The sequence below is a fragment of the Accipiter gentilis genome, chromosome 11, assembly GCF_929443795.1.
Source record: "Accipiter gentilis chromosome 11, bAccGen1.1, whole genome shotgun sequence".
Lineage (NCBI taxonomy): Eukaryota > Metazoa > Chordata > Aves > Accipitriformes > Accipitridae > Astur > Astur gentilis.
Window position 1 is genome coordinate 6,842,808 of NC_064890.1, and position 24,248 is coordinate 6,867,055.

A 24,248-nucleotide genomic window follows, 5' to 3' on the forward strand; every position below is an offset into this window, starting at 1 on the left:
CATTAAATTAAATTTTCATGCCCCTATCCTTATAAATAATTTTTTTTAAATCTTAAGTTTCAAGCAAGGCATACTGTGCATCTGTTTTGTACATAATTTAATTGTTTTTTTAATCTGCCAAATAACAAAATGAAAGTTGAATTTCCTTGCAATCTTGAATATTTGCCAAGCTGATAGCGCATTGGTAAATACATGTTATTAAAAATGGAATCAAACTGTATTGTGATTCTGTTTTTTTTTAATCATTTCCCTTTAATTCCCAACATCGTCTCTATCATGAAGATCAAGAGTTACTCCTTACCCAGAAGTTGGTTTTTTTTTCCTCTACAGGGGGATTTTCATTTTTCATGTGCAGCTCTGCCTATGAGGCTGTTCTTCAGTGTTAAGCAATTTGCATTTCTTCAGAGAGAGGTGCATTTGCTGAGTGAGCAGCACTTTCAAATAAAAACGATCTACTCATTTGCGGTCCAGCTCTGTTGCGGGATTTGGGACTGTTTTGAAAAAGCTGTAGGATGTGAAATGTGTGAAGGCAGTATGTGAAAAGGGGGACAATGAGAGAGCAGAGTAGTCCCATAGAACTATACCTTAGCTGAAGTTCAGCTGAACCAAAAATCCCCATGTGAAAGCAAAGTACTGTGGGGGACTTGAGAGCATTTGGTTTCCCTCCTCCAAGTTTGTCCTAGCAAGTGGGACGTTGACGCACTTGACAAGTCGATGGGAGAAACCAATGAAGAGGGAGCAGAGATGGTAAGATGCCTGGGGAACGTGAAACAGTGATGACAGGACTTGGTTTTTTACATGTTTGAGCAGACAGAGGATCCTAAAGAGGATGCATATTAAGTGATAAACCTGTTGACGCAGTCAGCTGTAGAGCGTGCTGGATGAGGGCGAGCGCCGTGAGCCCTTGCTGACAGTCACATTTCGGGGCTCGTTTCAGCGGGGCTCTTTGCTGTGCTTCTCTTACGCATGCGTGACAACAGCAAGCAGGCTTTTTTCCTGAAGGCACCGAAGCTGACACCCTATAACATCTGCAGAGCTGGTTTGTGGCCAGTGTCTTTTAGTCACCTCTACAGTAAAACAGACTGGGTGGGGAGACAGCTTCGTCACTGCCTAGCTCTTGTTTGTTAATCTTCTTTTGGCATTGAAACTCTTTCGTCGAGTTGATGGGTTCCTCTTGTGCTTCCACAGGAAATGTCCCACTATTAAAAAAAAAACGTTTCTGTGGGATGAGGCAATGCTGGTGTTTGTTTTGCATCCGCACAGGCGCGACGGTGGTTCGTGAGCCCAGAGAGAGCGGTTGTTTGTTCCGCTGCCTGTTGACCTTGTTGCCTGCTGTACTTTTCCTTGAGCGCTGTACAGTGTGCGTATGCTGCCTTCCAGCCTCACAGCCCTCTGTGCTCATAGACTTCTGCAGCCTTGCATGCACGGGCGATGCTATGCGCATAAAATGCGATAAAAAAAGCAGTATTAAATTGCTTCAAAATCCATTTGTGTCTAAAGTGAGGTTTGGAGAAAAGTCCGTGTGTTTTCCAGAAGCATGTGGGATTTCATCTAGGTGAAGCTATTTTGCAGTCTCTCCTTTAGTACTGTTCTGTATTTGTTCGCTATTTTTTAATCCTGCCATGTGTGCTGTTTAAAAGTCCAAAGTGGAAACCTCCCCACAGAAGAAATATAAGCTGATTATGACTGATCCTTCTGATGAATAACTAACCAGTGGGTGATAGAAGAACATGCTGCCATGGTGGAGAGCAACCCACTGCTTTCCCAAATCTGTTACAGAATGGCATGAAATACGGCCTCAGTGAGGACCAGCAATGTTTGCTGGACGTTCTTTGCTGAATTACTTATATTTCTTATGAAAGAGGAAGGTATTTGAGGACCAAATATCAATCCAGGCTGAAAATGGATTCCATATCTCATTTTGAGAACCATTGTCTGCTTTGTTTGCAAAGAGCTGGACCCCAGCTTAAGTCTTTTCCACCTCTAAAATCTTGTTTGAAATAATCTGCAGAATCTTACTATCAAAGAAGGAGGATTTTTTCAATACAAAAGAATAATTTACACCTGAGGCAAGCAAGTAGGTCAACTGAGTAATTAAAAAAGCTAAATTAAAATGATGCTGAATTTCTATCTGAATTGTACTCTTTGACTGAAAAGTTCTCGAGTTAAACCAGAGATAGGATTTGAAAACTTATGAATTTCCTTACCATTTCTGGTTTTAGAAATTTATTTGTTAATATGATGCTGCTTCCAAAACTTAATTTTGGACTGATAGTAAAAATAAAAGGTTTTTCAAGTATTCAGTCAACTTTTTCTGCTTTAGAAGCTGAACTTGTTCAATATTCGAGATGTTTTAAGCAGTTTTATTCTATTCATTTGTGTATCCAATATCTAATTCTTTAGTATTTATAAAATGTCCATGTAATTAAGGTACAGTTTTGCCATTTCAGACTTATCTTTGTATTTTAAGGACTTAAACTTCGTGAGAGCTGGTTTAGAAGACTGACCGAATTGCAACAATGACCCATAATCACTTTGTTTAGTAGTTACATCTAATTGTCTAGGTTTATAGTGACTTGTGACTAGGGTAGCTTTATTGCATCTTGCAAAATAGTTAGGGTTTGTAGTGTTTGAGAAAAGCCTTATTTTTTAAGGTGATCGTTAGCCTCCAGAAGAAACCTGAAAGAGCATTTTTGGTCACATAATTCCTCCAAGTGTGTTGTGCAGATTCCAGACTACAGAGTAGTGGATCTTAGATCAACAAAAACCTTACTCCTAACGTTGTCGTTGTGTCACATTTTCAAAAGCACCAACATCTGAGCTGGCTGTGGGCATTTGGCTGAGGCACAGAAGTTAGAACCTCAGCCAAGCTAGGTGCTCACCTGAGAGCTGACCTGCTGTCGTGAATGAGTGGTTTGGACCGCTTAAAGAATCATCGTCAAAGGTATTACCAAAAGTGATTTAATGGGAATTTATAAAAGCACGACTTCACAAAGTTCGATGGCAAGGTTCACTCTATTACTTAATATATGGATGGAACGTAGAAAGGAAAATCAAGTTAGAATCAAACTAGAATGATTTATACAGAGACTGAAGATGCAAAAGGGTAAGAGAGAAACATACAAAGGAAAATGAAGTTAGAATTGATTTTTCATGATTTGCACAGAGTAAAAAGATAGGGGAGACTCTCTCTTTGAGTCACGAGGTTCAGAGAAGACCCCCTTGGTTTCTAAACTCCTGATGGAGCTTAGGTGCGGTTGGATCCACTTCTAGTCCCAGACCATGTCAGTGGTTTATGTCTAAAGGGATTATGTATGTAGCAGCAGTCTGAGGTTCATTCACAGTTTGAGGTGAATCACAAGATTTAGCAGAATTTGATCCTTTTAACATTTACAAAGTGATTCAGTAGAATTTACTACAATAGCAACAGTGACTTAGTTATAGATTCAAAAGGGCAATATTTATACTATACTTGCTATAGGATACCCAGGTCAAGTCACACACGTACCCACACAGACACTGAGCTATATACAAACACAGGTATACCTGTTAAAAATTCTCCTCGAGTTCAGTGAAATATTCATGTCAAATGCCTCATCATTTTCTCAATGGGCGAAGGGTTGAGCCTCAAGGACTGAAGGGTATCAGCCCAGGTCCCATCGTCAGCTTTTGGCAATGGTCCTCCAATTTTTGCAAACTGGGGAGTTTGTGAGGTCTGAGGCATCCCCCTCAGAGGGAGATGCTGGTCACAGCCTGCTGCGGTCCAGGAGAGCTCAAAGGGCCTCACTTGGACTGTTTATAGGTTCGGGAGATGATTGCCTTTAGTCATCAGCAAATTACCAGAATTCCAGTAGCACTGGTACCATTTCACTTGAGCTACAGTCCAGGTAAGGGACGTTCCATGGCTGACAGGGGATGACTAATTGTTCCTGCTCTTGTTTCCCGCCTCAGCCAGGCAACAGGAATTCTTGGCACGGTCAGTGCCGCTCCCCACCTTAGCTGTGCAAGAGTTCCTGGTACAGTCAAGGGACCTTTAACCACCCAACTCATTATACAAAGGCCAAGGCCTAACAGGAATTCCTGAGATCGTTGAGCAGCCGAGGAGGGGGTGAATGCACCACCTCACCTGCCTGTTAGAACATGCTGTATTTAAATTTAGGGATTTATTCACTAATAGATGCTTATATCAAGGTTCACCTCACAGAGCCTAAAGCTGGGACAGCAAGAATACCTCTTTATGGGGCTCATTGATTGTACCAACCTGAGTCTGCAACATATGTGTTTGAAAGTAGTATCACTCTCCATTATTGCAGGAGTCCTCAATTCCCAGAAAATACCTCCCCTTCATTGAAGTTTTTTTCTTCTCCAACTTACTTACAATGTATTATGTTTAACCTCTTTTTTTTCATCTTCTACAAGTTGTTATTAAGTTCCCCTGGTTTGAGAAACAAAGGGTGCAGGGAGAAGTGATATCTCTTGTTAGACAAACTAACGTTCAGAAAAAATTGGGCAAGTTTCCAGGCACTCAAGCTCTTCGTTGGGTGTTCCCCAGAACTCATGCCATCTTCCCAGCTCTATCACTTAGTCTAAAAAAGGTATTACTTTTCCTACCACCTAACCTTTTGTGTACTTATATTATCAGGACTACAAGAACATATTAAAACTCTTTTAGTATTTTGGTTTTATGCACTTTGTCAATTCTATTGAGGTCTCAGGCAGCATGCACTGGTCTCCCTCATGTGTCTGAACCAAAAAGGATGATCTCTCACTGCCAGCCAGACAAGGTCTTTCACATCTTTATGTAGACAACCAGTCTGAACATCGCCCCTGTGGGCAGTTGTATCTTATTTAGAGGTTCCTGAGCAGGATCCAGTCTGGTTAATGCTAGCACCTAACTTGTATCTGCATTTTAGTCTCTTACTGAAGCAGTTTGCCGCAGAGTAAGTGCCTAAGTATTTGTTCTAGTCCAAGGTAAAAGGTAGGTGTTCTTGAAGGCTTCTAGAGAGACAGACTCCTATTCCTCTGATTGAAGTCAAATGAATGTCATTGGCTGTTCCTTAATCACCTTTTCCATTTCACATAAATTCTATTTATTGTTGGTCCTTTTTTACCTGTCATCTAAATTAAAGCCTTTCCTATTTAAATGCATCCATTTCTTGAAGGTCCTCATTGAAATGCAGGTATATCTCCCCCACATCTTCTAAAATAATGGAGCAACAGATGACTGAGTAGACTTGATATCACAGTCTAGAACTTATGGCCTGAAAGCCCCTGCCTCAGTGATGGCTCTGTGATCAGTCTGATACTAATTTGATGTTCCTAGTTCATATCTGGTTTTAGAAATGAACCGTCAAAAGGAAAATCAGCACAATTATTGGCTACTGCACAGTGTAGTCTTAGTAGATACATTCAGAGGAGGCATGGGAAACAAATTGTATTCATCCCAATTATATGACCCCGTCCTGAATGTGTTTTAAATGTTAGTTATCTTTTTTACACCCCCTGTTGTGTCAGGAAATAGTATTGCACCTGGGCTTCACACAGAGTTTAAATGACTTTTAATTCTACACTTCCCTTGTAGAAGAGGCACAAACCAGGTTTAATTTTCCTGAACCATGGGCTGATCCCTTTGCTGTATTCTCTCAACTCCAAGGTAGAGAGGTGGGAGATGCTATTCGGGGACTGTAAGAGGTGGTTTCCAGATTATAGATGTCTTGGGAGTGAAAAGAAGAATTGAATCTCTTGGCAAGGTACATCCCAAGCTCCATGTCCATTGAAAATAGCTTTTTTTTTTTAAGTACATGTTTTAATTAACCCTATTGCTTCTCCATGCAGGCATGAACGCTTTACAGTTACAGAATTTGGCAACTCTAGCAGCCGCAGCAGCCGCCGCCCAAACCTCAGCTACCACCACCAATGCAAATCCTCTCTCCACAACGACTGGTGCTCTGGGAGCCCTCACAAGTCCTGGTAAGAGCAGAGCTTGCTTTCAAAATACAAACATGAGAATAACTGGAAAGATGATAGTTAAAACTGTGAGTCCATGTTGTGTCTAAATTCTATGCTCATACAAATTCTGAAGACCCTTTTAATAGCTGAATATGTTTTTGTTGCTGTTATTTTTAAGCAAATAACTAATTTTTCAAGTGGTCCAATTTTTGCGTGTTCACCTTTCCAGATTTATTTCAGGGGCCTTTAAAACCTAACGGACCCATCTTACAAAACTCTATGTGAAAATTAGAATTGCATGAGAAACTTAAGCTAAATTTAACTTCAGAAGGAATTCAGAACATGACCAAATTCTTCCCACCCTACAGAAAAATCAGCCACAGTGGTTCTTTTTAATCCCTGAGAGACTGATTTTTGATTCCCAGCACATCATGCATGTATTGCCTTCACCCATCATGAATTTTTGTGAAGTCCTTCTTTCTTTTTTCCCTTCTCTTTTTCTTGCTGTAGCCTCAGTTGAGCTTTCTTCTGGTCCTAACTGAGAATACAGTTACAGAAGTGGTATCAGATGTACAAGGAATACACAGCCAGATTCTGACTTTCTTACACTAAGCAAAAGATTGATTTATGGGGGAATAAGGGAGAGGATAAGAGGTGGTGGTGCCTCCATGACCACCATGTAGACTTTCAACCATGCATGTCTGATGTCTGCAAAACCCTAGCGAGAAATCAGGGCAAATCCAGAGTTCAGTGACACTTCAGCATCTCCCCAATCCACAGAGAGAGATGTTGATTCAGTGTAGTTACTCCAGATTTACAGTGATGTAGCTAAGTCAAGAATCTGGCCGCTTATCTTTACATAAAGGCTGCAGGGTGTAATTATTTGCATCATGAAGTGTGTTTATTGCTGTTCTAAAAAACATTCATATTATTTTAGACACCACTAAAGAACATTTGTGTTTAATCTTGTTTAAGTGTGTATTTATTCCCCATGAAAAAGTAATTCATGGCAGACGGTTTGATCTCATCAGTAAGGAAAACAGTCTTCACTGCACAATAGAACTGGGACTGAGTGTGATGCCGGGTGTTAAAACCGGCCAATGCTTTCTGTTATATTACAGTTTTATTGTTTGTTTGGGGGAGAGCTTCAATGGAAGGCAGCTTGGCTAATACTAAGTTTGTGCAGAATTTTCCTCTTTCTGGTGTGAGCCTCATCTCGACCTAAAAATCATATTCATTCACAAAATCTCTGAGAAGCAGGTTGGGTGAAAATAATTTTGGTTTGCTGACATATTCTTTTTCAAACCTGAGCAATGTCTTCCCTCCGTCCCGGAGCTGGGGCACTTTGCAAAAGGCTAGTAGTCTCAGTGTCAATGTTTCTGCGGTACTCCTGTCTAAATGTCACCCATTTATAGAAGCGGAAATGTTGCATTTCATGCATGCTCTGTAATATCTCTGCAGTTTAGCTGTTAAATGTCCGAGTAGCCTGTCCTCCCAAAGCAGGCTCAGCATTTCTTGGGCCATACTGACAAAACTTCTCAGGGCAACTCAAGGTACTGCACCGCGGTGCAGAGGGGCTGGAAATGAACTTTCCTTATCGTTGCTGCTCTGCAGCAAAGTGGCACCAGAACCTCAGGCAGCAGTGTGTTTCTCGTGTTCTTTGTCTTGCCATGTTAGCACAGGACTCAGATTCATCCTTAAGATCCGCATTTTCCTCTCTCTCTCTCTCCAACACAATTTTCTTATCCAGCCTGGCTGACTTGTTGTTCCCTCTTTTAACCTGGTCTTGAGGCTCCTTGAGTACCTGGAAGGTGGTTTCGTCTGATGTCCAAGTCTGCAGAGGCAAATGGTTAGAAAGGGGCTTCAGCTGGGCTGGGCAGATACTTCTTTGGGATTACCAGAGCTTAGTATTGCTCAGGGTGGTATTGTAGAGCAGATACCAAGGTTTTTCCAAGGAGATTAATGATTTTGGCTAACACATTGAAGATGCGTTATTTTCAAAAACTTCTGGACATTTAGCCTTTGAAATAGTGTAGTTCAGAATGACAATTGCTTTTGAAAGCCTCATAGATAGTAGCTGTACACAAGTATTTCTAATATTAGACAGCTTGGTGTGTCAAAGAGAAAGTCTATATCTAACAGATCCATTGACCTATTTATGTTGCACAACCAACCTAAAATCAAGCCTTGTTAAAAATGTCCTTCAGTTTAACCTCTCTTATCTGGTTCCACATTCTCCACCCTATTAAATATTTTGTAAACCTGAATAATATCTTCAATGATTCTTCTCTGCTCTATGGAAAATGAATTTAGTTCGATAAAGCTTTTCATAGTAGCTCAAAGTATTTCCATTAAAACTTGAAATATGTTGGCAGAAAACATTTAAATCTGCCTTTCAATGTGTGGATATTTGGAGGCCTTGAGGGTATTTTTTTGGTCTAGTTTTCTTTTAATAGAACACTTCAGTTTGTTGTGTTTCATAAGTGTAAATTATTTTGTCTGATTTCAAAGCCTGCACTAAGCCCAGGAAGAAATGTTTGTGTCTCTCCAGATAATGCATTAAATTAATATTTCTCAGTTCAGAAAACTGCCCAAATTTAGAAGAGTGCAAAGGTACATGCTTAAATTTAATCCTTTTCTTGAAGCTGTTAAAGCCAAAGTACTGCATGGAACAGGGATGGGCATGAGCATGTACTTCTAATATGCCTTAAACCGTGGCAGCCACATAAATCATATCCATGTTTCTACCCATATATAACTATATCTCTCCTGAAGATGTCTCCTGAATCAATCTTTGACCACGAGCTCTTGTTCTCTCCTTTGGAGACATGCATCATAAGAGCCCCAAAAGATGGTTACTTCGGTTAAAATTTGTCTTGCAGCTTAATTTTATATAGATAAGGTTTAGCAAGCATCAAACTGTTAGGGAGGGGACGGTGGTCAGGCCAGCTTTGATGCATTGGCAACACAGAAAAACAGGCCAGGAAGTGAGGAACCAACAGGGCATCTGATATTCGAGGATGTCAAGTTTTGCTGCTGGCTTCTAATTGCAATAGATTCAAAAAGAAAAGAAAGATATTCAGCATCTAATAGTGACTGTTAAATCTGTATGAAACTCCTTCTTCAATTCAAGGTTCATACAATCACATATTTCCAAACAAACTCCAACGATCTTTCTCTCATACTTTCTTACTAAATAGCTTTGACCGCAAGAGAGTCTAAGGACAGTCATTCTCCTCCGTGTGCTAAATACTTTCTCTTAAGCTTGAAACAGTATTCATTCAGAAAGAACAGAGACAATGCAATCCCCAAACTATTAATTTTTTTATAATTGTAAATTTATAATTTCAATTTTGCATACCCATGGAAGTCTCTCCCTACAGCATTGTTAGAAATGATTTTTTAAAAGCCTTTGCTTAAAAAAACATGAAAGATTAAGCTTTCATTTTAGTAAAAATCCCCTCAGGCAATAACTAGGTTCTTTTGTCTCTTGGCCCTGGAAAAAAATTAAAATGGTTTAAATTGCCCATGGTTAAAGTAACTGTTTCTTGCAATTATCAGATGGTAGTGAATAAAAACGAAAATGAAATCATGAAAGAATAAAAACCAGGTAAATGCATATTATGTCTTTCATGAGTTTCTCACGGGTCTTTTGAAGACTCATTTAATCATCTTTCTTGTCTCTTATTTTGATATGATAATTGTTTCCTTTATTTACTTTAATCACCTCTATTTAGTTAATTAATTCTTCACTTTCTTTTCATTTCACTCCCTTAGAATACTTTCCTGTTTTAGAGGCAGGTACCTATAGTATTTCATAACATAAGGATTTGGGCTGGGGTAGCTTTTACCTGGCTCCAGGTTGTCTGAGCCAGTTTGTCTCCACTCCCTTTTGGTTGGGCCCTGGAAGTTTGCATTTCCCATTAACTAGGAAGGGATTTTGGAGGGACTACCTCAGGTGTAGGTATCGGCACTGTAAATTTCTCAATTTAGGCAGGATGAATCTCAGCTGAGTGTCAGGAACCTTGTCCTCCAGAGACTGTCCTTGACAGGTCCTGCAAACGGATCGCCTAGTAAAGAGCTTGCAGGGAGGCTGCTATTCCAGAGCCTGCAGAGATTTATGGTTAATTTTGGGGGGGTGGGAAGGCCTGCAGGTGGATGCAAAGGAGGGACATACAAGCTCAGGATCAGGGTATCTGCCTCTAACGCTGACATTTCATTTGCCTCAGTTGACCGGCTACCCTTATTTTCCCCAGGAAAATAATGTTTATTCTGACTGTCCTGGGTGGTACAAGGGCGATACGGTACTGTAAAACATTTCCTGCCATCAGGAGGTATGAAGCTCCTGATCTTTTTGCAAACTGATGTTAAGCAACAGCAGAAAAATGTTTTGTGCTCACGGAGAGAATATGGAAGTTGGGTTTCAGGCACTAGCTTACTTTCTCATCTTGCCCTTCTCCATCACTGTGTGTATTTTTATTGTTATTGTTTAATGCCCTAACATTAGGCTCACAGAATCTCATAGGTCGGTAGACACTTCCCAAGGTCTCTACTGCAGTCTCCTGCTCGCAGCAGGACCGCTCAGAGCAGGTTGGTGAAAGCCATGACCAGTCAAGGTTTGAATATCTTCAGGGATGGAGATTCCACAGCCTCTGTGAGCTCATTTCAATTTTGTTTCTTAAAATTCATGCATAAATGTTTTTTCAGTAGCCAGTAGGAAAGCCCTTCGATGTGCAAATGAAGAGACGAAACATCTAATTATACATCCAAATTTATCTGCATAAACATACACAATATAACTTCTGAGCTGTGGGGGGATAGAATTGCTAAACCAGAAGCTAATTCAGTTTCAGACTGAGGAGCCTTGATTTTCCATGACATTTTCATGATTATTTGATTCTCTAAACTATTATTTATTCACACAGCTGAACTAGCTATTCATGCTTCGGTAAAAAATCTCTTCAGGTTTATCTGCTGTGTAAACCTTAGAGGAAATCTTCCTGCAAAACAATAGTGTCAGTGTAGAAAGTAAGATTTTTTTCTTTAATGACCTCTTAAAATCCAGCCCAGCTTTTGCTATATTATATCAGAATTCAGCCATTAACTCTTATGTTGAAAAAAAACTTCTCCTAGGCACAAAAGTCTAAAAATACTCATTTTCAGGCAGATGCTGACATTGAAGAATAACAGCCCTCAAAAAAGAAGTCTGTGAAGTATAGAATAAACTGAAAAAAAGAAAAAAAAAATTATTACAGTGTCTGTCCTGTAAGAATTAATTCATCCTTATCCCCTGCTAAAAGCGGAGAATTATAACTTATAGTTAGCATCTCTGTGGTTCATTATTTTCTCTACCGCCTAATACAGTATGAAGATTGTCTTTGTTAGCTGAAGGTATTCATGTTGCGAACACAATTGTTGAAATATTAGAGATTTTATAGAATATACAAGATGCTTCAGCTGAGAAGCAGTGAAGAATGTTCAAATAATCATTCTTAGAAGATTCTCTTTTTGTTCACTTCAGTACAATCCATTTTTCTCCAATCAGCGGTGCAAGTCTGCCACCGTGACATTTTGTTAGAGGCCAGTACACCCACTGAGATAGCTGTGATTTGCTTCCAGGATGATCCAAAAATAACCCTACCAGTAGATGTGTAGGAAAGTCTGACAGTTTGCTAAAGAATGAACTGAGGTAGATGTTTCGTGTTGGAAAAGATCGGTTTAAAATGCAGAATGGCACTCTTCATACTGTAGTACAAATTGATTATTTTTGTACCATTTCATGTGGAATTAATGCAGGATCCATTATTATAAAATAATTTCAAATAAGGTACCATTATTATAAAATAATTTAAAATAAGCTTTATTAGTTTTGCAGCTCATAGAAAACTTCCCTAATATAATGTTCATTATTTTTATGATAAAGATACAGTTGATAAATATAACACATATCCTAAATAAAGGTTTATAAATACAGTATACATACAGTACACATACCCTGGATGGATGCTTAAACAACCCAAGTGTATGATTTTCAATTTTATATTTAAATCTAGTTGTATTATTAGCACTGTTATCTTAGTGCTTAGAGCACAGAGCTGTCCAATACCTTAACCCTGATCTCAGCAGCATTTTTTTAAAAGTATGTGTTTGCAAAGAACCCGGGGAAGAAAATCTTGCCTTAGCATGCCCACCACCCAGTGCCTGTCACTTAACAGCATAGTTCAAGGAGATTTGTGATGGGAGAAGTATATTTCTGAACTGTTGTGTGTCAGCTCGGCTTACCGACATAGTGTTAAGCTTCTGAGACTCTGCTTAGGCTCCTAAATAAGTGAATTGATGTTGACTGCTCTTAGTGCCCAGAGACTATGCTACTTCTTGGAGAGATATATTGGTACTAAGCCCATCTGATAATTAGGTCACCCTTAAGCAGGCGTCCAAACACAAGTTGGAGCCAAAAATAGGAAGCTGGGCATGCTTTTTTGACCTATATTTGTATTTTTAATAATGCTACAAAATATCTTAAATGACTAAGGAAGAAGAGAGTAGGAATGGTGGCTAAAAATCTCCCAGAGTCCTCGTACAGTAAAAGGAGAGGTAAAGGGTGATGAATTCCCAGGGAGCCTCCCTGGAACAGCACGGTCTCTCCCTGGTCTCCTCATTTGGAAAACCAAGCCAGTGATAACCTGAAGGATGCTGATGGCAGCAGACAGGCCATCAATTAACTAGAATGACCTGTTTGCATATTTGTCCCTTAAAATGTAACAGGTCTTTGTATACTCTCCTAGCAAACTGGTTTCTGAACAAGTGTATGAATTCAGCCCGGCGGATGTTAGGAAATTCAGTTGCTAAATGCCTGGGCTTGGGGTGGGCAGAAGCTGTCAGTGAAGAAGTGTGAGGCTGCCCGGTAACTGCAGAAAGAGATGTTTTGCAAAAGCTCCTTCCCTCTTTTTTAGAACCAACATTATCAATTTATGAATTTTTGGCACAGAAACCTCCGACTGTTTCCTCAGAACTGCATAAATATCAAAGTTGTATACTGAAGGACAGAAACATGCATATTTTTCAGTGAAGCATGGTGCTAGCTAATGCTTTGGGTGGGTTTTTTTAGGAAACTGTGTGCAGTACTAAACCATGGATTAGTCAGATCTAATTCAACAGGAGACATGTTTGTTTTTTAAACATTAGTACATTATCATCTTCCTAAAGTATTAAATCCATTGCCTTAGCACATTTCAGGATTTAATTTGCTTGCAGTATACGAATAACGCTTTATAATACATCATATTTGGTAAGTGTCTCTCTACCCCACTCTTAATCTCTATTTCAAGCCACAGGAATCCCAGTTTGTAAAAAAGGCTATTTTTCTTTCTGTTGGAAGTACTATTTCAAGTTCATTCAGGGTTGTTTTCTACAAAAGAAACATGATACTATCAGCTTAGCTACACAGATAGATAGGTGAGCTTATATGCTATATATCTTACAAGAAGTTCCAAGCCCAGAAAATGCTGGAGTTCATAATAGTCAGGAAATAATTTAAATGTTAGCAAAACTCATGCACTTGAAGGAGCTTTCAACTATTTAAGGTTTACTACTGCCAGCACTGCTTCTTCAACAGTACTGAATTGTACATGTGTCCATGGATACTCATGGTCTGTTTTCCTAAGGCAGGATAAATTGTGGAACATAATGGGAATTAGAGTTTATGAACGTCTTTAACCTAATTGTTTCAGCATTGTCTGAAAAGAGCTAGTTGTTTGAGTATGAGGCTGCTAATTTATTTTATGCATTGGCCAAACAAAAATATCTCCAACAACTGCATGAGTTCAAAACCAAACAAAGTAAACCCTTGACTGCCTTTGCTGTTGGCGGAACAAAGATGTGCAATATGAATGAAAAGAACCAGTGCCACATTGAACTATGTATGACTTTACAAATGGTCTGCAAAGGACCTGGCTGAGTAATTTTACATGAGACAAGATAATCCTCGAGTTCTGCGGCTTACAGAGGTGAATGACTATATCTTGTGGTGTTCTATTACAATGAGATTGTGCTTGCACACCTCACTAAAAATCCTTTCTTCCATGGAGATTATTATTCATGCACTTTCTGGACTCATAACTCCTTTACCTACAGACTCAAATTTTCAGTCTATAGTTTATCTCATTTTTATTCTAAAATATCATGGATAAGACTCCCAAGCGTCTGAAGTAAACAAATCTTTTAGGCACATCTTGCTGCAATGGAAAGATAAACACCGCCCAAGGACTATTTACCTGATATCGAGACAGATGTATTAGAGAGGTGAAAATGAAGATGAATCAGGCCATCCTCTCCCAAATACTAGAATTTGAATTGCCATATAAGTGTGTGATTAGCACTCTTGCAACAAAAACATTGCTTACGTTGAACTATAGGCTTGAACTCTACTGACACTCTTTTTTTATGGAGAGATGCTACTGCTTGTGGTTTGTTATTTCTTAGTGGTGAAAGTATCTCAAAGATGATGCAGGCACACGGGGGGCAGCGTGAAGGAATCTGCGCTCCAGGCAGGAGATCCTGGCCTCAAGTAGAGCCTTATTGATTCTAGTTCAGAAATTCTTCGGCAAGTGATTTGGCAGTGGTTGTATGCTGAAGTGGCTCCACATGGAGGTCATTTCAGCACTGGGGCACGAGTCCCTGAACAATAGCTCACTCCAAATTGTGTGAGATAGCAGTAATAAACAGGAGAGCACAGCTGGAAGTTCCCTGTAGAAATGCTAATGCTCTGGTTTTGATGTGAACTCAGTGGTGCTTCGATGAACACAGGCCACAGCCCTTGGCCCCACTGAGTAGAAGAGTCATAAATGCTCAGTAATTATTCTTTGTTTTCTTCATATTGTGGGATTTCAGTTTGGTTTGGTTTCAGTTTGAGTTACAGTTGGAAATATCTAATGGTCAGCTATGAAGTTTAACCCAAGCCAGTCCACTGTGCCTTATTATTCTCTTCCCTAGCCTCTCTTTAAAGTACTTCCCACCCAAAACCTAAAGCAATTTATAGTTGTGGTCTGCTGGGGAGAATGCACAATGTGTTGCAGGCACAGTGCTGAAATAGGACATATGACTTGTAGTTTACACTGGAGGTGGATGGTCTTCACTGAGCAATACATTTCAACAAAAGAGAAGCATCGGTGTGGAATTGGCCCGGAATATTAACTTGCTTTTTACTCTCTCTCTCCAGCTTCATAATCTCACAGGAAAATGTACCCTTAAGCACAATAGCCTAGATTCACAAAGATATGCCCAATCAATAAATGCTTGTTTCCTAAAATACCTTCTGTTAGATAGATAGGTTTGGAGGAAACTTACAGTACAGAAGACCTAGAAAACGACAAAAATAACCAGCTGTTAGGTTTGTCTGCCATACTTATAGTACCTTTGTGTGCTCTGTTTTCTCCTCCTTCTTTGCACTGCTGCAGAATGTCCTTGGTATAGACACTGTAATTTCAAGACAATCAGAAATGTCAAGCTAGGCTTTAACATAAATGATATAAGCGATTAAGATAAGTGACCCTGATTTTCACTTGTCCCATGTTCACAGGGCTTGCTTAGCTCTCAAAGACCCATGCACTACTGAAGAGTATGGATTTATGAGTCTAAAGTTAGTCTCCAGTTCTTGAAGCCCTTGGCTTCTTCTGAATTTGCCAAGAATTTGAATGAACTGGTTCACCTCTCTGTTTTCTTTTTTTCCTGGTATAAGTGAAAGTACTCAAAGGACTTTGTAAAATATAAAACTGTTTTCAGAAAGCCAGCTTCAGCCAAAAGGATCACCATGGGGAAAGACTCCCTTCCTTCTCTCCCTCTCCCCCTCTGTCTTGCTTAGTCTCATTTGCACATGCATGCACACAGACACACAGAAGCAACCAGATGTTGAGTGGATGCAGCTTTCCCTTCCTCCTTTCCTCACCGGTGCTTCTCTTTTCCTGTACCCAGAAGATATGGACAATCTTCGACAGGAATTGTTCACCTGTGAGTAATGAAGAAGTAGAGGGACACTGTCTTATTTGACAAAGGCTGTGATATTAGTGTATGTCTTTCTATATTGTCATTCTTCTTTCCCCCTGACTCTTTCTTGCTCTCTTGCTTTTCTGGTGCTCTTTCCCTGGAGTGCGTCTGTCACTTTTATTTTATTCTATCCAAGCACAAGCAGAGCACTTAAACTTACTAGAATCTTCCTTTTTGACATGTCAGACAGCACTTCCAAGATATCAGAAAATGAGCAAGTTTTCACTTCTCTCTCCACACCAATGGCAATGTGTTTGTTAGAGGACCTTATAGAGAATTAACGGCACCAGACCAGGAAAATCTACCTCTCCTTTGCCAAAAATTGCCCCAAGAAACAGAACCAGTGTATGCTGGTGCTATGTTAGCAACTGGGAGACCATCGTTTTGTGCCAGGGTGAATACTCAGATTGGCTGGAGATCACCGTAAAGGGCAGACAATTTAATGCCAATCACACATGCTAGTTAGATTAGAATACTGATGAGCCCTTTTGAAAGGCCAACTGCATCTTCTTTCAGCAAAAATATTAAAATGCCCCCCTTTCCCCCACCTCCCCCCCCCACCCCAGATTCTCCACAAGAATAAATTAAAACTTGGAGGTGTGGTTATTATCACAGAATAATTAGAACCCATGGGATTAGAGGCACTCAATGTTTGTTAATGCCCCTGGGTTGTGATTATCTAATAATGATGATGCCTCTGTCATCGCTTAATTATTCTTCCCCTTTAAAATGTTCCTTATGCAGTCAGAGCCCGTAGAGTGTGCTCATTTCAGACAGAAACGCAACTGCAGATTCCTGAGAGCCATGTCACATGGGCGGTGTGATTGACTTACCCACTTCTCCCCCATGCCCATGTTTATAATCCTCATTTCATAAGCTCCATCATTACTATACTTGAATTGCTCCTCTTTTCCATTAGAGTCATTTCATTCGCACTTTTAGGAGAAAGAGTTTTGGCCTCCATCTCTTTAAAACAACCAGTTGTTGTTAGTGCTACATAAAGAGAATACACCTTAATCAATTGACCTTAAACATGTAAGATCACATCTGGCCACAATCCCACATAACACCGAATCAGTGGTCCAGATTCCCCACTACATAAGAACCTCCTACATTTGGGTGCCATTCTTCTCTGTTTAAGAGAGTACCACAACCAAAATAACACGTTGTAAACCAGACCAAAGTTGGAAGTTTGCATAGACTTTTTCCAACACAACTGAACTTTGTCCAATATCTTTAGTCCTTCACTCAGGCCAGCAGGTGTTCATCTTGTTTAGATAAAGTTTGCAAGACATCATTCCAAACATTGTTGGTTTTTGCAACTAAAGATTAGAAAGAAAAAAGAGAACACAGCCTTAATCTGATTATCCTTAAATCCCGTGTTGTCTCTTAGCTTTATTATCCCTCTTATACTAACAAAGGGACAAAGGAATATTCCGTTTACCCAAGAGATTTTGGGTAGTAAACAAAGATTTTAAATTCAACTTGCTAAAATTAGAGATTTCTGCTTTGGGTTTAATATTTCTTTTCCTTTTGTCCCCAACTCTTATAAATGTTTTTTCTATGTCACTGACTGGGGAGGTGTTAGAAGTATTAAAATAATTTTGATCTTCTTTTGTTGCTGCATTTACTCTTTTTGCATAATTTCTTTATATCATCTCTCTCCGTGTTTCTACTATGATTTTATTTTCTGTTGCACATTGCTAAATCTAAAGAAAACTAAGAGGAATCTAAAATCTCAAGGAATCATCCAAGGTCAGGACCTCCTTTTGTTAGATGTAGATCTAGCCCTGGAAATCTAGCCCACACAAAGTAGTTGTGGCAGCCTGGAATCAGAAGCACAGCCAAGAGTTAAGTGGCATATTAGCTGTCAACCTCTATTCCTGTAAACAGACCCAAGAACAGAAGCCAGTTCAGTTTTCTGCCAACACATCTTCATTCTTCAGCTTTCTTTCATTCTGCCTCAGTGTTATCTGACTTTTTCTACTTTTCTGCTACACTGTTCTAATTTTCATAGGTTCATAGAATAATCGAGGTTGGAAGGTCCCTCAGGAGATCTGTAGTCCAAGACCCTGCTCAATGCAGGGTCAGGTGTGACGTGAGATCAGGTTGCTCGGGGCTTAATCCAGTCGAGTCTTGAAAACCTCCAAGGACACAGACTGGGCGATCTGGGTAAACCGTTCCAGTGCTTGACAATCCTCACGGTACAAATATTTTTACTTATATCTGGACTGAACCTCTCTTGTTTCAATTTACCTCTCACCTTCCACCATGCACTACTGCTCTGTCTAGCTGATGACCTCCTCATAAGTACTGGGAGGCTGCTTTACATCCACCTGAAGCCATACCTTCTCCAGCCCGAACAAGCCCAACTTGTTAAAGGATGAGTGCTCAAGCCCCTGACCATCTTACTGGCCTTCCACTGAACTCCCTCCAACCGACCAATGTTTTCCTTGCAATGAGGAGCCCAAATCTGGATGTAGTATTTAGATGTGATGTAACAAGGGCTGAGTAAAGAGGAAACAGCACCTAGGTCTCCTAGCTCTTCTGTTCCAACAGCCCAGGATGCTGTTGGCTTTCCTTGCTGCTAAGGCATGCTGCTGGCTCATGGTCACATCCCACCAGGACACCCTCCCCTCCCCGGGTCCTTTGCAGCAGAACTTCTCCTCAGCCCATCCATCCCCAGCCTGGGTTACTGAAAGGAATTATTCCTTCCCAGGTTCAGGACTCTGCATCTGTCCTTGTTAAATTTCATAAGGTTCCTGTTGGTCAACTCTGCGTCCCTCTGAATGGCAGCCATTTAATCAGGAGCAGTTTAAGTGAGATCTATTTTATCTAGCCCTTGGAGTCAGTGAGCTCAGGAAGGCAGCAGAAAATCAGAAATACACCCAAATTCAGTACAAGAAAGAGGATTCTGAACTCAGACAACTGCCAATACAGATTTGACAGGAGTCTTTCCCAAAAGAGCACGTTTTCTCTGCAACTTCTCATGCTTGAAGTTATAGAGATACCAGACCTTAAATTTGTGGGTAATATTGATCCCTGGTGCACTGCTATATCGTCTTAACCAGAGCAAAATAAGTACTTTGAACACCAAGTTATTTAAACCCTCCATTAAGTAAAACAACAAGAACAAAGTTGTGGTTCACAGCCAAGCGGTGATAAGCAGGTAGCTGATATCAAAGTAAACGCTGAGCTTCCTGTTGTGCCGTGCGTTGGGTAGTGACAGGCAATTGTGGAGTGTAACCGAGAGCTGCCTAAAGGAAAGCTGTCAGCAGGGCTGACACAGTTACCGTTGTGAATCTCTACGTGGAAAGCCCCAGCGTAGTTAAGCTGGTCTTGGAGCTGCCCTGAAGCCCTGCAGCGCCAGAAAGCTGGTTCTGCTCCAGAAACATGAGCTGCTCTTCACATGGATGGGGTGGGTGAAGGTCTACAGCAACCCTCTGTGCAGGCAAAAAGCTCAAGCTGCCCTTGCTTTTCTTTGCCCATTCACTCCTTTAGTCCTGCCCAAGAACCAAAATAATGCTTCCAAAAAGAAACTTTACTTAAAGTCTTTGAAATGCCTCTTTCATGTTCTTAATACCTTAATCCCAGGCCTGCAGTGTGACTGTGTATCATTTCCAGAGAGTATGCCAATGTTGGAAGAGGAGGAAGGGAACAGGACAAGGTGAAGAGGAATGGAGAGAGTGCATAGCCTACTGCATATCACCACCCATAAAATAGCACCAAGTTAGCATATATAGTATGCAGTTTCCAAAAGACTGGATTTTTCTGTGGTATATGACTTTCCTGAGAAGTCATTGGAGTTCTTTATTACTTAGATATTTACCAAAATAAATTAAGGACAGAATGGGGTCGGCCACACTGCAAACAACCTCTCTGCTAAATCATAGTGGTACGTGTATGATTTGAGTAGGTCATTTTCTTCAGAGCAACTCCGAGAGGGAGTGTTTATCTAGTACTTTGTTTCGTCAAGAGGCAGCCTCTCTGGACCCTGCAGTTGACCTCCTCTGTTGGGGAAGAGGATTCATTTTATAAATTGGCCCTGAGACATGAAAGGGCTGTGATTTGCCCAAATGAACATAGGTCTGTGGTTTTCTTACTTCGGGATACCTAGAAGCCCTATCAAGAGCACTCCTTGGTCTTAGGTGTAGGAAGTAAATAGGCATGACAAAAATGTGCCTGGGCCTCCAAGATACGGCTTTCTAGGAGACAAGCCAGCAGCTGGGAAGAAGCAGAGTTAGCTTTGTCTTGCAGCAAAAGCATAGCGAGTGCTTTATTCAGAGCTGCACAAGAAGTTTGAGGAAGAACTGGGAAAGGCATCAACAGCATCTGGTAGTTTAGCTCCCCCTGCATGCCATCCCACAACACATTTCCTCTCTGAATGGTCTACATCTACTTTGAGTTCACCATCTCCATCAGTGGAAACAGGAACACTTCCAAAGGGCAATTCAGCCCATTCTGAGATAGAAATCTAAAAGTAGGGTGTCTGAGTTGGAGGTCTCTTAACCTCAGAGACCGTCCAAAAGATCAGTTTTGCCTAGACTGGCTTAAACTAACAATGAGGCTGCCAAAGGTGGGGAAATTAATCGCATCCACATTGTGCGCAGCAAAGCCAAAGAAATATTTACACATCATTGACTTTCCTAGATGCTGTTATCCTGAATCTAGTTTTCCAGCTGATGTAAATCCAGATGATGTAAATCATCATGACTCTATGGACATAAGCTAGCCAAAAGAATGGCCAAAAGTTTCTATGCTAATACCGCTTGTTTTTCTAGGCTGGCACAGGTTTTAGGAATTGCGTTGAAACATTATTTAAATTAAAAGGGAAATGGCTCATTGCTAGTTTAGATTTTTATTAAAAAAATCTCTGACCTAAAAGGTGCTATAACCTTTTACAGGCAGAAATAAATGTGTTGAGGAGAATAGTTGAAAATGCCAGCTCCTTCCAGCCTTAAAAATCTCTATGAGTGCAACATTACTAGTTAAACACAAATATCTACACCGTGCAGAGCAGCCACTCCAAATGAAAATGTGTTCTCTGTATCAAAGAGAGCTCTGTTAAAGAATATATTAACCGAAGGCCAAGTCTCTTTATTCATAATGAAGCTGATCGCAAAAGATTCATCAATTAAATGGAGGAAACACATTAAGATCAAATGGCTGGGGTTGGAATTGGTTTGGGGGGTGTTGGGGAAAGGCTGCAGCCATGCCCTTCTGCATTTCACAACTTCTTAATAATATTCTTTGTATTATTTGAAGTCTTCTGGTTGTTTATTAAAGTGGAATTGAGTTTGGGAGAAAGAGGAGGAAGGTTGTGTGACTGACACAGAAATGTGGGAATAGAGGGGTCAATGAAGAAGAAACACTAAGGTCTCTAATAGTAAAATCAACATTTTTTATCTTCTCGCCTTTCATGGTTGGAAAGGCTGAAGTGTTCCGTAAAGTCTCTGTATGTGGCCTGGATGGAGAAGGCAAGAGGTTACCAGCGTGCAGTGTACCTGCAGGAAAGAGAGCAGATTTTTCTACAGGTTACTGGACAACTCTTTGCTCTTGCAAGTCGAAACTGACCTCTTTATCCAATGCTGTGATATTATTTTCACATATTAACAGATTTTTAAGGTCAGTGAGGAATATGATGACCATCTTGTCCGAACTCTTGCAACAACAGCCAAAGGATTCAACCCCGTAACTCCTGCCAATAGTCTCTGATTGAGCAACAGCCTCTTTGAGAAAGTTGTCAGCTTATTCCAAGGACTGGTGTTAGAGAGGAAGAAGTTCCTCTGAGTAGACAAAATCTTATCTCTCATGTTCTGATGTTTATCCAGGGCTTAACATTGTGAGGGAATGATCGGTGCAGCTGGTAAAAGGCACCTCTGTTCTTCAGCGACTATTGTATATTCAGCTAGCATTCATCAGGCTGCAGCTCCAGTCTGCTGAATCTCTCCCCCTAGCTTCAGTATTAGCTAACTCACTTAATACTGTCCCAGAAATGTATTGAGTCCTTGACATATATAGGTTTTAAGGAGGCAAGGATAAAATTCCCAGTGCAAAGAGAAAAATAAACCACCAAATGTTGTGGATACAGGGTGTGCCATACAGAGTGACACCAGAAGTCCAAGTCATTTACACTTTTTTTGTGTGTTTTGTTTTTCCTCACTGTTGCACCAAATGCTGCTGCACCAGTAGCACAAAGAGGGCAATTCCTAGTGGTACTACAGCTCCGTACATCAAGCTGTGTAAGTACCTGGAGACAGATGCCTACTGTTTATTAAGCAGCACTATGAAGTGATTTGATTCAGAGCAGTAATGTTCTGGTGTGGAGGATAGAGGGAGTTGTGAAATGTTTTAATTTATTTGGTGGCAGGGGAACCTGGTAAAAAACAGTTTATAAATTCTGTAGGTATCCAATCTATTTTTGTGATCTGGACAACTAGAAACCATAAATATAGCATAACGCTATTCCGACAGTGAATTATACTTTCTTTGCCATTACTCTGAGCAGTTGTGGAGCCCAAGAGCTTTGCTTACACGAGAGAGTTATACAGGTTTCCCCAAAGCAGTGCAGTCATCTACTGTTACCACAAGGCATGTGATTTTTCTTTTTTCCCTTTGGCTCAATATATGTTACAATTTTTCAGTTGAAAGAAACTAGAAAAGGGCAAAGGACAGGAGAAGCACAGTCCTTGTCTTTAGATGGATTTCAGCATATTTTGGGAGCACATGAGGTAAAAACTTTCAGCTGGCCTAAGCCTCCACACATGTCTTGTAGGACCTTTTAACTTGTGTTTCATCTCCCTTTAAGTTTTTGGGGGACAAGGAATACCATTGCTTCATCTGTTGGCTTTATCCAGCATTTTGTGAGAAATTTTCACCTGTCTTAATATCTTGGAACTTTTATGGCCCCTTTATGATAGTATTTTAGCTCATCACTGTCTTCATCTTCATTTCATACATGCAGTTCTCAGTCAAAGGGAAGGAGATAACTAGTGTGGAGTATCTCAGGAAACCTCGTGCAGCAAGGTGCTGGATCTGTCCTTTACAAGTGCCCTAACAAAAGGCGATCCCTTCATTTCTGTTCACCCCCTGTTCAATAAGATGATGGAAACCAGACAATTTGTTCAGTTTCTTTCTCCTCAAAGAAATAATAAGCCAAAGAGGAAAAAGCATTGTCCCACTGGATCTGTGAGACAGATCACTGCTAAGCAGAAGGAATGGCCGCAACAACAAAACACTGATTTCTGAGATGCTTCAGTGCTCCAACTAGTATTTTACATTGATTATATGCCAAGTCATTATTTAGGCAAACTAGATAATCTGCATTGCAACTTCAAATGGGAGAATCACTGAGGCACCTGCTCTGTGTTTGATGGAATAGAGAACCTTGATATGAATAAAAGAAGAAAATGATGTTGGCCCCAGATACCGACCATCCCCGGAGCATGTGTTTGAGCAGTAAGGCTATGATAAGAGCCACCACAATGCACTCTGTGGGCTGCGCAAGAGAGAAGGATTTAATCAGGTTTTTCTGCCTTCTCCAACAGATGTGTTGACAATCCATAAGCGTATGGCTCTCATTCACAGGAGTTATTTGCCCCCAAGAGCTTTAATGTAATTTTCAGGCAGTTTCCTAACCCCCATTTCTCTCATTTCTTAAATATATGTGTTTCCTCAAGAGAAGAGGGTAATAATCCTCTGAAACAGAAATGGAGGGAATTCAGCCCAGTCAAAACCAATCGGATCCTTCAGATTTGAGGTTTATATACTTCATTTAAATGATCTGCTAATGAACATGAGCAGAAACACAGAGCAGTATGGGTCACAGGGAATTCGCTGACATTCATTCACTTTGATTTTTTTCTCTCTTCTCTGTTGGTGCCCACATTATCTGACAAAAGTGGTTTTTCACTTTTTTTTTTATTACTTTTTTTTAATCAAAGACATTATTGGCTTCTTATTGCTTTGTGGAGAAAGACTGAATAATCAAAGCTGCTTCTATCTGCAATATATAAAATTATTCATAACATTTCAGATGCTAGGGATGTGGGGTCAAGGAATGACTCAGGGAGTCTGAAAATCTCTTCTCACCCACACCAAGAGTATCTTCTTACTTTGAGGCCTCATGAGTGTGAAGGCTCGTCTTTGGTGTGTCTTAAGGTTGTAAATGGGGGGGGGTTGTAGGTTAGAGCTTTAAGGTTTATGCACAAAGTCAAAAAGTTGCCTCCTACTTTCCTTAGTGGATCCTGCCAACTGTG

At 40.3% G+C, this 24,248-nt stretch overlaps 1 protein-coding gene across 12 annotated transcripts in view; it reads left to right on the forward strand.

Annotated features, from left to right (window-relative positions):
• The window catches only part of CELF2 (CUGBP Elav-like family member 2), a 375,608-nt gene that overhangs the window by 328,943 nt on the left and 22,417 nt on the right, over positions 1–24,248 (forward strand). For all 12 annotated transcript variants that reach the window (XM_049814458.1, XM_049814466.1, XM_049814453.1 and 9 more), the window contains one exon: positions 5,836–5,970. In XM_049814458.1, the coding sequence (XP_049670415.1) occupies positions 5,836–5,970 (135 nt within the window). The remainder of the gene's footprint in view (positions 1–5,835; positions 5,971–24,248) is intronic.